Source organism: Podarcis liolepis (genome assembly GCF_965112155.1).
Source record: "Podarcis liolepis genome assembly, chromosome: 3".
In the NCBI taxonomy this organism is placed as follows: Eukaryota; Metazoa; Chordata; class Lepidosauria; order Squamata; family Lacertidae; genus Podarcis; species Podarcis liolepis.
In genome coordinates this window covers 40,743,102-40,758,541 of record NC_139557.1, presented here as the reverse complement: position 1 = coordinate 40,758,541, position 15,440 = coordinate 40,743,102, and the positions used below count along the sequence as shown (strand labels likewise).

General features: G+C 43.0%; 1 protein-coding gene across 11 annotated transcripts in view; it reads left to right on the top strand.

The window, feature by feature from the left end:
- The window catches only part of FILIP1 (filamin A interacting protein 1), a 79,900-nt gene that overhangs the window by 12,854 nt on the left and 51,606 nt on the right, over positions 1-15,440 (top strand). For 2 of the 11 annotated variants that reach the window (XM_083497348.1, XM_083497342.1), the window contains exons 2-3: positions 853-907; positions 2,771-2,839. The exons of 2 other annotated variants lie outside the window; for them this stretch is intronic. Coding sequence is in view for 3 of the 9 variants with exons in the window: in XM_083497344.1 (XP_083353470.1) it covers positions 858-907; positions 10,572-10,629 (108 nt within the window). In the remaining 6 variants the exon portion in view is untranslated. Of the gene's footprint in view, positions 1-852; positions 908-2,734; positions 2,840-10,571; positions 10,630-15,440 lie in introns of all 11 variants that reach the window. 7 more of the 11 variants (XM_083497347.1, XM_083497343.1, XM_083497349.1 and 4 more) reach the window with 4 other exon arrangements.

Genomic DNA, 15,440 nt, shown 5'->3' with positions numbered 1-15,440 from the left:
CCTCTCATAACATATTCCTGCAAACGCCACATGAATCCCCTTCCTTCCCAAGATAATGGTGCTACAATTCCCTAGTGCTGATAGTCATGTCTTTGGAAATAATTGTGCTGATTTCAATTAAACTGCCTTTCATTTAAAGAAGATTAGGATTGTAGCCTTGATCAAAATAACAGTCCAGTGCAGCGTGGACAGTGGATTCACTTAAAGGGTTTGTCGTATGGGAATCAAAAGAGAATGATGCTGATTGAAAATGATATGAGATATAAGCATTCCAAGAAAGGCCGTTTGGTGAAAGACGGCGAAAGAGCCTGTCTCTGTGCAGTGCTGACATTTGCAGGGGGAAACATGTTGATCTGCGTCTGTTTGGAAAACAAAACTTCATCCTCCATCCATATAAATTTTACACTGTAAGGACTAAATGCCACATCTGTTACCGTATAGCAGATGAAACTGAATAATCTCAGTCTATATCCTGCCCTCTCCAACTAGATTTCATGTTGAAGGCTCAACTACAGGATATGCAGCACAATCCTATGAATGTTTACTTAGAAGTTATTCCCATTGAGATCAATCTAAAATGGCCCTAGGGCTATTTGGACTCATAAATATACCCAGGCAATTTTAACAGACTGTATTAATGGGAGAGATGGAGATCATCCCACTACAATTCCTTCCGTCACCAGCGTGCCAAGGACCAAGTGATAGGAAGATGAGCAACCATCAGATAGAGCCCCTGAAATTATTGAGACGGTGAAGATGATAAAACAGGAGAGTTCTTGTTGCTCACTAATCTGCATACATCTTCTTTCACTTTATTGGTTCTCCCCCACCTTCACCTTGCCATGAAAACAGAAACAATGAGAGAGAGAGAGAGACTGAGAGAGACATGGAGAAAGTGCACAGGCAGGTAAGCAACTGATCCTCCCTATCTAGTCAATTCACCCACCCATTCCTCCCTTGAAGCAAGGGAAATTCCTCCCTTGCTTCCAGGAGAAGCAAGAAATGGGCAAAGAGATTGCCAGCAGGCACCCAAGGGGAGTACTCTCCGGAAATAATATGGTAGCAATGAGTGGATGCAGAAGCATGAAGTTCAGGATAGCTGTGGATGTGGTGACCCACATGTGTCATTTTGTCCTGGCTGCACCTGCAGTCCTGCCAGTGAAGTGAATTTTGTAGTTCTGTTGTGTTCTAGTCTGATGCCAAAACCCACAGGGAAACCAGTGAGATTGCTTGTCCGTGACAAAGATTGGAAACAGACTAAGGCCTTTTATGCCTCTGTCTCCAGACTCCACCACCTTGAGAGAGCTTTAGAGCCTCGATGGGTCAATCCTCTGGCCTGTAGATGGGTACACCTCCTCCTCCTCCTCCTTTCCATAGCCTCCCTCCTGGTGTGCTCCCCACAGTGCTGGACTGGTGGTGTGCAGTGAGAGGCATCTAGTTTTTTGGGCTCAGGGGAAGGTGTCTGTGAGGGGTTAGGCTCTGGCCTGTAGGCCCTGGTGGTCTGGGAGTTCCTCTGGGAGTTCTGGTCCAACCACCTTGGGCACACTGGTCTCCCTATCTTCCGCAGTCTTATCTCTGAGTCCTGACCCAAATTCTGCTCCCTATCTGGTTCCCCTGCAGCCTACAGCATGGGTAGGCAAACTAAAGCCTGGGGGCTGGACCTGGCCCAATCGCCTTCTAAATCTGGCCTGTGGACAGTCTGGGAATCAGCGTGTTTTTACATGAGTAGAATGTGTGCTTTTATTTAAAATGCATCTCTGGGTTAGTTGTGGGGCATAGGAATTTGTTCATATTTCCCCCAAAAAAATATAGTCCGGCCCTCCACAAGGTCTGAGGGACAGTGGACCAGCCCCCTGCTGAAAAAGTTTGCTGACCCCTGGCCTACATCTCTGTGTCCAGATCATTGCTGGTCACAGAGGTCATGACAGTCTGTCCCAGCAAGCACTTCTTTTCCGACTAAACTCCTGTAGCAGTTAAGAAATGTATCTAAAACTGGGGTCCCCACTGTGGGGCTCATTGACACCCGGGCATCTCAGGCACCCCTGACATAAAAATAATGTTGTTTTAAAGGATTGCCTAATTCCACACACACCCTTTAGTCTGTCTTTTATTTGTTTAGATGTGTGTAGATGTTTTGCCTGTTTTGAGGGAGTTTCAAGCATTGCTAGTCATTCTTCCATGAAATGGATATTTAGTGGTACCCATAACAGTTTCTCAGATTTTCAAATGTGCCCCCGGGCCAAAAACAGTTGGGGAACTCCTGATCTAGAAGGTAGTTTATGAAATCCAACTTTAGACAATGGGATATCGGAGCTGGGCTTAAGGCAATGCAAAGCTAGGCCTCTGGAAAATCCCACACCGTGTGTGGGTGAATTGTGTGAACTGCAAATTGGTAGAACAGATTTACACCCCCCCCTATAGTTCCTTGAGTTAAAACAACATTTAATATATATGATTGTGAAAATAGCTTTTCTTGATCTTTCTGTGTGGCTGAAACAGGCCTAAAATTCCAGAAGATATAGAAGATAACAGTGGCTAAGTGTCAAATAAACACATATTTTAAAATGCTATCATAAAACATTACAGGAAGGAAAACAAACTGTAGCTGTTACATTGTTCTTATATGTTTCCAGCACGCTGCCAAAATGAATTCTTTTGGAGGTTAAGAAAGGGGCCAAATTCAAGCAATGTCTGGGTATGTTTTTGCTTAAAGTGGAAATCTATCTTTTGACAGGACGTGAGGTTCTCAACCTTTCTTTTTATAAATTAGCCATTGTAAGTGTCATGAAGAGAAGGTAATGGACAACTTCACAGCAGACAATAGCTTCAGAGTATAAAGGTAAATTAGAATAAGTAACACTAAAACTGAACTTTATGCATAATAGCTTGGAAAGCTACAGAGTCTTGTTTTATGCACAAAGAGCTTCAGGTCTTCACTGTAAAGTGTTGTGACATTCTAGCATGAGGCTGATTTGAATTCTCAGTGACATTGTTATTGCCCATTTGCTCATGCAGAATCAGCAGCCTTGGTGTTTAAGTTAAAGAACTGACAAACACCTCTTATTCCCACCCTTCTTCTTGTAAACACTTAAAACTTCAAAAGTGACAAGTATTTACAAGAAGGAGTTTTTGTTCGCTTGCAGGCATACGGATCAGGCCAGTTTAAATTCCTCAAACATCCCTTGCACCCATTCTGCAAACAGTCATCTGCATACTGCCCCCAAGAAATTTGCAGCAGAGAGAGGCCAATTCTTTAAAAAAAGAGGCTATATGCATGTAAATTTAAACATAAAACGTGTGCTAAATATGCTGCCTAATCGGTGCAAATAATGTATACACCCACAATGGAACCACTAAATAGTTAACACTGTAAGAAGTTGCTCACTGTCTTGGAATGTGAGGAATATTTGTGGCAGTTGATAAAGGAGAGGTCACAATCCATACAGGATACATGATGGGTTTCCCCACACTTCACCTTAAGAACTGAGTCACCGCTGTGGCCGACATTCTGATTGATTGATTATTGGTTAAGCATGGATTGATTAAGAGGAAGAACCATTTGCCCTGCTGCCTTTTCTTTCATTACCTTGCTCAGCGTGCTTTAAGGAAACACTTGCAGAGTCGGTTCTGTGTGGTTCAATTACCACTTTCTACAAGGCAATCAATGTACAATGCCTTGAATGGTGGGGGTGAAACATGCAAATATAGTAAACAAAGAAACAGCATAATTTGTAAAATACAGAATGCTGGGTAGTATTCAAGGAAGTTTCGCTGAGAGTAAAGGTAAAAGTTAAGGGACCCCTGACCATTAGGTCCAGTCGTGACTGACTCTGGGGTTGCGGTGCTCATCTCGCTTTACTGGCCAAGGGAGCTTCCAGCTTCCAGGTCATGTGGCCAGCATGACTAAGCCGCTTCTGGCGAACTAGAGCAGCACACGGAAACACCATTTACCTTCCCACCGGAGTGGTACCTATTTATCTACTTGCAGTTTGACGTGCTTTAGAACTGCTAGGTGGGCAGGAGCAGGGACCAAACAGGAGCTCACCCCGTCATAGGGATTCAAACCGCCAACCTTCTGATCAGCAAGTCCTAGGCTCTGTGGTTTAACCCACAGCACCACCTGCGTCCCTTCGCTGAGAGTAGGCAACTTCAAATTAATGAACATGGCTAAGTTAGGACCATTCATTTCAACAGGTTTACTTTGAGTAAAACTTAGTTAAATTCCACCTGATGTGTTTAATTTACTCTAGTCATTACCTCGGTTATATGGAAGAATGCAATGGATGGAGGTTACATGCCTTGTAATACAATATATTGATGTCTACTTCGTTCTGATTCACCTACTGCAGGTTCAATGCAGAAGTTCATTTTTTATTTTATTTTTAGTCATTGTTTAATAATTACATTAGTATGTTCAAGATACTTGGTGTATAGAATGAAGGAGACAGGCAAACATGTCTTGCTGTTCCTTTATAACCTTGAAAACAAAAGAAAAATTGAGTGTGGCCCAGATACAGCCTTTACCACATCTTGGCCCAATAAAATAGACGGTTCGTGACACAGGCTAAGCCTTTAATGGATCGTGGCTTTAATGACAGCATAATTTTATTCAAGCTCTCTCTTTGATCATGGAATTGAGAAAGTATTTATTTAACATGCTATTTCATCTCACGTAATAAGACACAGGTTTACTTTTCTGGCACCCAGTCCAGGCCAGATGCAAAAATAAAGATCCATGGACTATAATATTCATAAGAAATTCTAGGGGAATGTTGTAGACAGTTTAAAAAATGATAGATAGATGATGATTGATAGATAGATAGATCCATCATCTATCTGATGATAGATAGATACCGTATTTTTCCGTGTATAAGACAATGCTTTTTTATTTTTTAAAAATGCTAAAAATTGGGGGTCGTCTTATACACGGATAGTGCGGGGGGGGGGCGGGCAATTGGTAGCTGCCGTGAGCAGGAGTTTGTCAGCTGCGATTGGGCGGGTGAGTGATGGCTGTGGCAAGGCCTGCTGGTGTTTGGCTGCTATAGTGGCAGCAATTGGGCGGGTGATTGGTGGCTTCAACAAGCCCTGCTGGTGATTTGCTGCTGCTGGCGGCCAGCGGGCAGACAATTGGTGGCTTTGGTGAAGTGTGTGATTGGCAGTGGCGGTCAGGCAGGTGAGCAATTGTTTGCAACGCCCCCAAAAAAGCTTAACAACTTTGGGCAATCTCCCCCCATTACCTTAATTTGGGGTCCCATAAATTAGGGGTCGTCTTATACATAGGGGCGTGTTATACATGGAAAAATATGGTAGATAAAAAAGTGAAGTGTGTGCCATAAATGTGTGTGTGTGTGTGTGTGAGAGAGAGAGAGAGAGAGAGAGTGCAGAGCAGGCCTTCAGGCAGACCAGTGAATAGTATTCTCTTTTGTAGGGTACCACTCCTTCTTTCTATCAGCAAAAGACAAACAAATAAAATACATGGAATAAAACAAATAACAGCAACAATAATGTATTAACTAACTAACCATTGGTGGCCTTTTCATGACATCTGAAATCAGGTACCTGAGGTTGCCTCCCTCACTATACCTAATGGTAGGGTCAGCCCTTAGTTGTGTATAGTCCCAGATACAGAAATTGCATACGTATAATTTCTAATGAGTGAAGCGCCTTACAATGTTCATTTCGCTAAATATTTCAGAATCGTGAAACAGCTCTTCCTCTCTGTTTAACAGAAGTTGAGGCACAATGATATGACCCATTTCAACCCACCCTGGGACCTGCTGTTGAAGGGTGGGCATTGGGTAATGAATGTGATGATGACGACAGACATTGTCGTGGCTCGGCCTGTGTGTTGCTGGCTCCCTCCATGTCCACACTGCAGTGAGAGTCACAACGACACAGTACCTTTGGGGTGAAATGTGATGGCATTCCCTGGGACGACTTGGATGTGTCTTTCAAATTTTGTTTTGTTTATTTTTGTATTTTTTGCTGTTGTGTGCCTCCCTCCACCCCCACCCCACCCCCCATCCTGGTACTGGGCACACCTTGGGTATTTCAGCCATTTTGTCAGTGGCTTATATCTCCAATCCTGGCACAATGTGATTGCATTAATGCTCTGTGAGGCAGGTATTGGGTAATGAAAGAGCATAGAAAGAAAAGCTTCGGAACTGGACAATTGGAGACCAGGCAATGTATTATTTAAAAGTAGACAGAGCAGCTTCTGGATCCAAATAATGGCAGGAAGTCAAAGGTCTGAAGTGGTTCCCCTTGGTTTCCTGTTGTTGCAGGTTTCTATTATCCAGTGGTGTTGTCTGCTGGAGTCAGACAACACCAAGAGCCATGCTAGAAATCTTTCAGAAGCAGAGCAGCTGCTACTTCATGTGCCAGGAAAGCAGCTCCAAATATCTACTGCCCTGTGGTGGCAAGAGGAATTGAAACTTGGGATTTTGGGGACTTCTAAACCACATGACCATATTTCCCCCATTTCTCTGCCACAAGTGACATTGACTGCTTTAACTGGTTTGCTTCGCAGCGCAGCGGGAGCAACATTAATAATTCTTGTTCATGTTGTTTCATATCCTGAAGAGCAAAAGCTTACGGAGAAAGTGTTTTGGTTCTGCAAGGGGATGTGTGTGAGAGAAAAATTGGTTTGATTCCTCTTTTCTTTCTGTCAGTCTCATTCTGCTACGTCAGGTCTCTTGGGCTGGCAACATAGAAAGAGGCCTGATACTTCATACTTGAGGATGAGAGACCATAACAACACAGGCTGAAGTGGCTACAGAGACATGCAGTGATAAATAGCAGCAATTAATAATCTATAATTAAGTAACACCCACACCCCATTTGTTAAGCAAACTGAGAAAAACTTATGACTTGTGGAAAACAGTTTTGGAAATAATTTTTGGTGAAAATAGTGAACTGAAGAGTTTCTAGGCAAGATAACTTTATCAAGAGCCATATGCATATCACATGCATGTGTTAATCGATGGAACACAGGTTCCACCATAATGTTTAATGAATTAAAACAACAACTTCATTTGTGAGGCAGACATATCCTTAGGCCAATCTGGAGTCTTAGGATGGCAGACAAACCCAATATTGACCTTTTCATACCTTCCAACATTTCTCCAATAAAAATAGGGATGTCCCATTCCATAATGATAATTTTACTATTTATGCCCCCACACATCTTACTGGGTTGTGCCAGCCACTCTGGGCAGCTTCCAACATATATAATAACATAATTAAACATTTAAAAAACCCTTCCCTGTACAGAATTGCCTTCAGTTGGCTCTGGTGTTGGATAACTCCATACCCTCCAACATTTTTCCAATGAAAATAGGGACACCCTGAGGAAAATTGGGACATTCTGGGATCAAATCAGAAACCAGGACAACTTCTCTAAATCAGGGACGTCTCTGGAAAATAGGGACACTTGGAGGGTCTGTCTTTTTGCCAGATTCTATCACAAGATATATATTTGGCATAAACAGCAATGGTGTTGCAGAAAACAAAAATGTCATAGCAGCTGTGACTGATGCCTGAATCTTTTCACCAAAATGCACAGAATAAAAAGTTAGTCTCTCTTCTAGTTCATTTTGCACAGGGGTAAACTTAATGAAAAGCAGGGCCTATGGATCTGCTGAACAAGACTGTGGAGTGCCAGAGAGTGAGTAAAATATCATTACATCATCATGGTATTTTTGGCCAGCTCACATCCCCATGGAACCTGCTTGTTTGTATTGTGGGCCTTTACGTAAATGTCTGTGACAGGTTTTAATTAATGCATTTTTGTGTGTGTGTGACCCTGAGCATTATTCTCGGTGTGTACAAAATATGCTGCATCCTTTACACTGTGAAGAAAAGGGATTTGGGGTTCCTTTATCACTTCTGTTCTTATACTGACTTGCCTATTGTAAGACTGTGTGTTGCTGCTTCTTCTCTTCGCTAGAGGATGTGGGAAAATGGAGGAGGGAAGGAAGAGAATATTCCTTGAAATTACCTTCATAGGTGGAAAAGAGGACCACCCACTTCTTAAAATATCTCTGCGCCTCTGGACAAGCTGTTATGAAGTTTCAGAAATGCAATGGGTGGGGCGTGAAAGAAAATGTCACTGCATTAGTACAAATCCTTGCATTTACCTAAATGGGTTTTTTTTAAGATCACGGCCTGGCTTAGCCCATCACAATCCCCTTATAACCACTCAGACCATTTGCCCATCTAGGCTAGTGTTGTCTGCTCTGCAAGTGGTTTGGCATGATCTTAGGCAGTGCTTTTCCTCATCACCTGCTATCCGGTCCTTTTATCTGAAGATGCTTGGGGTTGAACCAATGCCTTTCTGCTTGCTCCACCAATGTGCTCTCTCTCCCCTGCCCTCAGATGTAAGCCAATGTCTCTGGCATAACTGGTCCTTGCAGCAATGGCAACTGCCCCGCCGAGTATGCTGGACTCCAGCCCCATCAGTCCCAGCCAGCACAGCCCATGATCAAGGATGATGGGAGTTGTAATCCAACATTTGGAGGGCCATAAGTTGCCCCTGCCCTGGACACAATCTTATTGTTCTGCTATTGATGAAATCATCATAATCAAGTTTGATCAGCTGAGTTTGAGGTTTACATTTCATCAAAATTTTAATAAAAAGCATATGGCAAGATATGTAACAGCCATTGTATGATCTCAGAGGTATCTGAAACATAATGGCCAAAACTGAACTATGGTGAGATGGAAAATATGGGTTGTATCCAACTAAGTTCTACTCGGACTAGACCCTCTGTAATGAATGGACCTAAGTTAGTCATGCCAATTAATTTCAATGGATCTACTCTGAGTAGGCTTAGCATTGGCTATGACCCAATGCATTAAAAAAAAAATCACAGTTCCTTACCATTTATCCTTGGACATAGTACATAGTAGTAACAAATATTTTTGATACATCTATTCCCAGATCCAAAGGAGTTTCTGTGGAGCATTGTGCCAAGTTAAAATTGCTCTGAGATCAGATTTTGCACTATTGCCATTGCTGTTCAATCAGCATATCTGTGTACTCTCTGGAGTGCTCACATGGTGGTATAGAACACTACTTCTGGGATGTATTTCAGAGATGTATATGTTTTCTTTTAAAGTATGATGTGCTTTCCCCTCTGGTTCTTCCATTGTTAAGAATGCCCAGAACACGCACAATGTATGTTAACAACAGTGTTCCCACTCCAGACATAGTTTCGCACAATAATGCAAGCTTGAAACGATGCCTAGGGTGGTTTGCCATTTTCTTTGCAAACTCTAATGTGCTAAAGAGCACTGCACTAGATGTGTTTGGTAATACATCCAGATGTACATTCATATACAGCCTGTGTCAGGCAAAGGAATTTGCAAACCAGTCTCTGCCTTTGTATCTCCCTTCCTCGGAATTATGGCAGAGAGATCCCTTCCTGGAAACAGTGAACATTTAAATATCTAGTTCAATAGACAGTGAGCAAGATAAGAGACCCAAGTTCAGTTTGTAAGGGTTATGAAGTCCGTTACTCAGAGTACTTTCCCAAATGAAAAGAATGCACAACTCAGTGGGAATTGCAACAAGGAGATACAGATAGGATTGGGTTCCAAAAGGCATATTTTGCATTTACTGTACCACATCTGCCAGGCAAATGAAAAGCCCAAAGTGGTTTTCAAAATAACTTTCTATACCTCACAAGCATAGACACCAATAGCATAGGTCCTCTAATGAACTGGTAACTAGTTAAGGAACAGGAAGCTGGGAATAGGCATAAATTGAAAGTTTTCACAGTGGAGTAATGTATGCACTGGGGTCCTTGAAAGATCCATATTTGGATTGGTGCCCTGGGGTCTGGAGTGAGCAGTGAGGTAGTCAGGTTTGTGGATACTAATGTCTCTGCAAACTATGGAATTTGATCTTTGCCAGTTCCAGTATAAATCAATCTGATCTGTATCTCCTAGTCCAGCAGGTTAGACTTCTGCTCTCCATCAATTTTCATACTTCCTGAATGCTCCAATGTATTTCTTGGCTTTAAAAAAATGAATCAAAATGTATATTTGGAGAGAAAGTAACACACACACACATGCAAAATTTAAATGTGTAGATTTCCTTTATCACTTCCTAGTGATTGAGGCTGCAGTCCTATGTTCCCTGGAGAAGTATCCCCAAAGCCATAGGATATTATCAGGGAATCTGAAGGAGATCTGAGTCCCATTCCCAAACCATTGGCCCAACTGACCAAGGGCAAAAAGGGGGGGAGGTTCTGGGGGTGTTCTGGTGAGAATAGGCAGCCCATGCACTAGCCACTCAGCCAGATATATGCCGGCATCCTTCAGGGGCTGAGATTCCAGCTGGCTAGCCCCCATCTGGATCATGCCCTTCCAGCCGTGATGAACCCCCAACCTCTGGTGCCATGTAAATCAGCAACTCAGACTTCAAAAGCCTGAGCACGCTATATCAGCAGAACATACTGCACAATCAGAACAGGCATGAGGCTTGTGGAAACATACTATCAAGCTATGGATTTATTAAGCATAAATCAGGACAAAAGAAACATGTCGTCTCACTTTCTTCTCCTCAGAGAGACCGTCAAAAGCAAAGGCTATACACACAACGGAAGTTCCCAGCAAGCTGTGCTGGTATGTAAACAGACATGTGACATGCAACAGTTCCATGTCTGCAACTAAAGGTGGAATGGAATTTTCCAACAATATTTTGCTTTTGAAGCTTTATAGGGGATCATGGGGAGGAGGGACCAAGGCAGCATACAGCCCCCACACCACCTTGCAAAGGAATCTGCTGGACTGCAGATTCTGAAGTGGACAGTGATCCTCTTTAGCCTAGCTAAAGGAAACTGCTAGGCCTAAAAGGCTCCCTTTTAAAAAATAATAGCCCATCCCAAGACACTGGGGCCTGCTTCCAAGTAAACATGCATAGGACAGCATTGTGGAATAGCAACTCCAGCTGCTGCTGGTGTGGGTCTAAGACCAAGACTTGTAACAAAGGACTCATATTCCAGGGAGTGGGGAGGGAGGCTGTTAGCCTGTTGTGGTTAAAAATGGCGAAAAAATTTGTGACACCCTAAAGACCAGCAAATGGATTTTACAAGTACTACAGTTCTAAGTCAAATCTTCCTGTTGAATAGTTCACCACTGTCAACTATGTCCAGTCTTTAGACTGCCACACAATTGTTGTTTTTATTTAGAAACAGGGTTCTGGAAGTAGAGATGTTGGCTTTTAAATAAATTATGCCTCGATTTTGTTCCTTATGAGGTTAGATATCAAGCAGACTCTGAAAACCAAAACGTATTACAAAACCACCCAGGAGTTCATTCCCTAGGTACTCACATTATCCGTCTCCTGTACTGTCTCTTTTAAACCATCACATTCAGCTGAAGGCAGATTTTGAGTTATACCTTTAAAGTAATATATGGACTTGGCGGGGGGGGGGCGAATGGTGTCTTTTATGAAATATAGCACCGTTTTATTCTGGAACTGGTCGTGCAGGATTGAAGTTTCCTGCTTAAACGTTCCAAAATGAAAATTTTTATTTCATTATCTGTGAAATGCTCTGCTTTCATCCGCGGCCAATATCTTCCTCTTTCTTACAGTGTTGCAAGCCTTCTGGTTTCAGTAAATCTTGAGTTTGGCTTGGATTTTACCATGACTCGCTCTCTCCCCCACCCCTCTGCTTTTCAATTACCCTTCAACACAGACTTTTTTGAGCGTGCTCTTAGATTACATGTTGATTGTGTTGACTGTAAATGTCAAGTTGTTTTTCAACGTGCTCTTTCCTAGCACTATACAGCTTTCCCCAGCCCCTCCTCTTTCCTTTCCTTTTTTGTTTTGTTTTGTTGCAAGGATGCACAAACAATTCATTTAGAAAGGACATGGGGGAAATGTGTCTTGTGCTATTATAACTGCTACTACCCTGGGTGGCTATCCATTATCCCCAGGGCTATTACTTAAATGGTGACTTCATTTGATATGACCCTGCCACTGTTAAGCAAAATAACATTCTCTAGAGGTGAACAAACAGTGCAGGTCCTGTTAGCCAGTGCAGAGACAGCTGGCACTGAGTTTGCGATTGGAGTCAATGGACTTGACTCTCGTTATGCTTCCAGGCAGAATGTCTGGAGCCAGTCACCATCCAAGAAAGTTAATCTTGAGGGCTTGTGTACATTCATTTTTAGCACTGCTGTTATTGTATCAAGCCTGGTTGGGTAGCATTAGTGAGACAACTGTTCAGACAAAATGGAGACAGAAGGCTGCCAAAGGGGCTTGCCTTGTTCTTCTCCAGGAAATGTCCGCTCACACTAGATGTGGGCACAGCCCTGAAGGGGTGGAGGGCACCTCCTTAATTATTATTTTTTTAAAAAGCAAGGAGAAGAAGCCACTTCATGCACTAGAACAGAGAGGCCTCTTGGGGAGAATGCATGCGTTTTCCCTATTAACACTCATCTCTCATTGCATGTTAATGTATATTGTGTATCACGGAGCCTAGGACGTTGCCTTTAGTCCATCTAGCTCAGTATTGTTTACCTTGGCTGGAACATGTGCAGATGAGGGCAACCAAGATGATGACAAACAGGTCTGGAAATCAAGCCCTATGAGGAACAGTTGAGGGAGCTGGGTGTGTTGAGGAAGAGGTGATTTGGTAGACTTCTTCAAATAACTGAAGATGCCTCACATGGAAGATGGAACCAGCTTGTTTTTTGCTTCTCCAGAGGTTAAGACCTGAACCAATGGATTCAAATGACAAGAAAGGAGCTTCTAAATATTAGGGATAACTTTCTGGTGGTAAGAGCTGCTCAACAGTGGAACGGGCTGCCTCCAAAAGGTGGTTGACTCTTCTTCATTGTGGGTTTCTGAGCAGAGGTTGGATAGCCATCTGTCAGGGATTCTTTTGCTATGATTCCTGCAACGCAGGAGGTTGGACCCTTAGAATCCCTTCTAAGCCTGCAATTTTACTATTCTATGAGGAGCAGTAGCTTGCCAGGGTTTCAGAAGGTGTTGCTGAATCCAAGGCTGCATACATGCTATGCTTAAAGCACATTTAAAGTGCATCCCCCCAAAGAACCCAAAGAACCATAGCTCAAATCCCCACAGAGCTACAGTTCCCTGTTACATAGGGATTAGTCTGTTTTTCCAAGCAGCCCTCCAGAATCTGCCTTGCAATTCATAAGTGCACTGGAGGCAAGGTTGCTTGGACTGGATATTCATACAAAATGTGGATTGGATGTTCATACAGATGTTTGCAGAAGACTCAGCTCATGCCAGAATCAGCATGGTGGTGAAGTCCTCTTCTGTGAATTAAAATGACCCCATGTTGCAGAAAACATAGTGGATTAGTCACATTCCAAGGATCAGCAATTGTGCCCTGGGGATGCCTGTCTCATACTCATTTGCCCCTTCAGACCAAAAGCACTTCCTACCAGCATGATAAGGCAACCAGCTTTATCAATATCTAGCAAATTGGGGATCTTTAAAGAACATTCCTATCTGAGCAGATAGGGATCCCTTCTTTCACTGACACACTTGACAATTGCTTCAAAAGTAAAGGTAGCTGTGCTGGCCCATAAGGAAAATTCCAAAATCCATATAAGGGAAATACCAAATGTCGGCTTTGCAGTTAGTAATTAACAATATACCCGAAAGGGTTTGCTTCCAGCTACCTTCCTCCTTTGTTGTTGTGTCGTTTAGTTGTGTCCAACTCTTCACGACCCCATGGACCAGAGCACGCCAGGCACTCCTGTCTTCCACTGCCTCCCGCAGTTTGGTCAAAACCTTCCTCCTTAGCTGAGCCCAAATTCATGATATTTCACCTTGGCCCCCAGGCTCAGTTGACCTAGGTGATATGAAAGCTCTGTTTATAGTGGTTGCTGAGTGATCACTGTTTCAGCACATGCAGATTATCACAATGGTTGCATGTGGAATTTGTGAATGCATCCATAATTTACCTTATGTCAGCCATCCCCAGTCTGGTGCCCTCAGAATGTTTTGGGGTTGTATTCAAAGTAGCACCATGGAGATTGTTTCATCGGGCAAGCATTTCTGCTTCCAGATAGGATGAGATCTCCCCCCCTCCTTCTCACAACCCATGTTGTTCTGGGGGTTCTCCCGAACCCCTGGAACAGATTTGGGGAGGATGCAGAGGGTGTGTAGGGGGAGAAAAGGGGGTAAAGTCCCATTACTGCAGTGTGACTCATTGTGCAGGCTTCTGCTAGTGCAGCAAGTTAATCAAATATGGCCCATTGCCTACAACTCCCATGATCCTTGACAATTGGCCATGCTGGCTGGGACCAATGGGAGTTGTAGCCCAAGCCCTCTGAAGGACAGTAGTGTTAGAATTCCTGCTCCATGATTGTAGTCATGGGATTTTTGTCTATCACATGATGGTGCATATTTGACTCCACAAAGTGGGAAGTGACGGAGACAGGAAGCTTCTGAACGATCGACCAGGAGGGAGAGAACATGCCAGTCGGGCATGTTTCTCTGCCAGGGTCCTACTCAAGAGTAGGATGGGCGGCTGACAAGTAGGTAGGGGAAGGCCACCCAGCCTTCCAGCTTTGGAACCTTTGGGGTACATTTCATTTGTACAATTGTACAATTAATTGACTTCAGGCACACATCAGTAAAATACTGCTGTAATTAGTTGAGCCGGTAAGAGATGAGCGAGTCTTGAATTTTAAAATATAGACTTTGATAAGCTGCATTACGTATGTGCAATAGGTGACCAGATGGAAAACGAAAAATGTAAAAACAGAGCATGTGCCAAGGTTTGAACACAGTCCAGAAATTTGCATTGACATTACGCTTCCTACAAGATATGGACATTTGAAACCACAAAATCTGTGAAGGGACTCAAAAAGAGGGAACCTCATAGGAGTTCTTGCTCTCCTGGTAGTTTAAGAAATATAGCAGTTACAAATATAACATCTAATAAACTATGGCTCCATGGACCGATCTTGAGGATCAGTTTCTTTAAGAAGACATTAATACAGAACCATTATGTCAAAATGTGATTAGCACTGATTAGCGTGTTAACCTATTTCAATGTGTCCTAAGAAGGGCTGGAACTCTGCAGCAACTGAATGGCTGAGTTATGAATTAAGAATTCTCTGGCTCATGTCTCACTTCTGCCATGACCTCAGTAAATGGCTTGAGACAAATCACTGTTTCTTATGCTATGTAAACATTCCCAACTTAAAAAGCAGCGAGGTTGTTCTTCTATCGCTGCGTTTCAAACCACATTTTCAGGTTGTTGCACACATCAGCAAGGTGTGATGTAGACTGTTACAAAGGTTGCACGCTACTCCCAACCTCTGCCAAGAGGTATCAAAATTCAGGTGGGGTTCCAGTTGCTCACCCAGGATTATTTTTCCATTGGGAAATCAAGGCACAGCAGAGGCTAGTGTCTTTTAAGAAATATGGTATATTGTACACATAT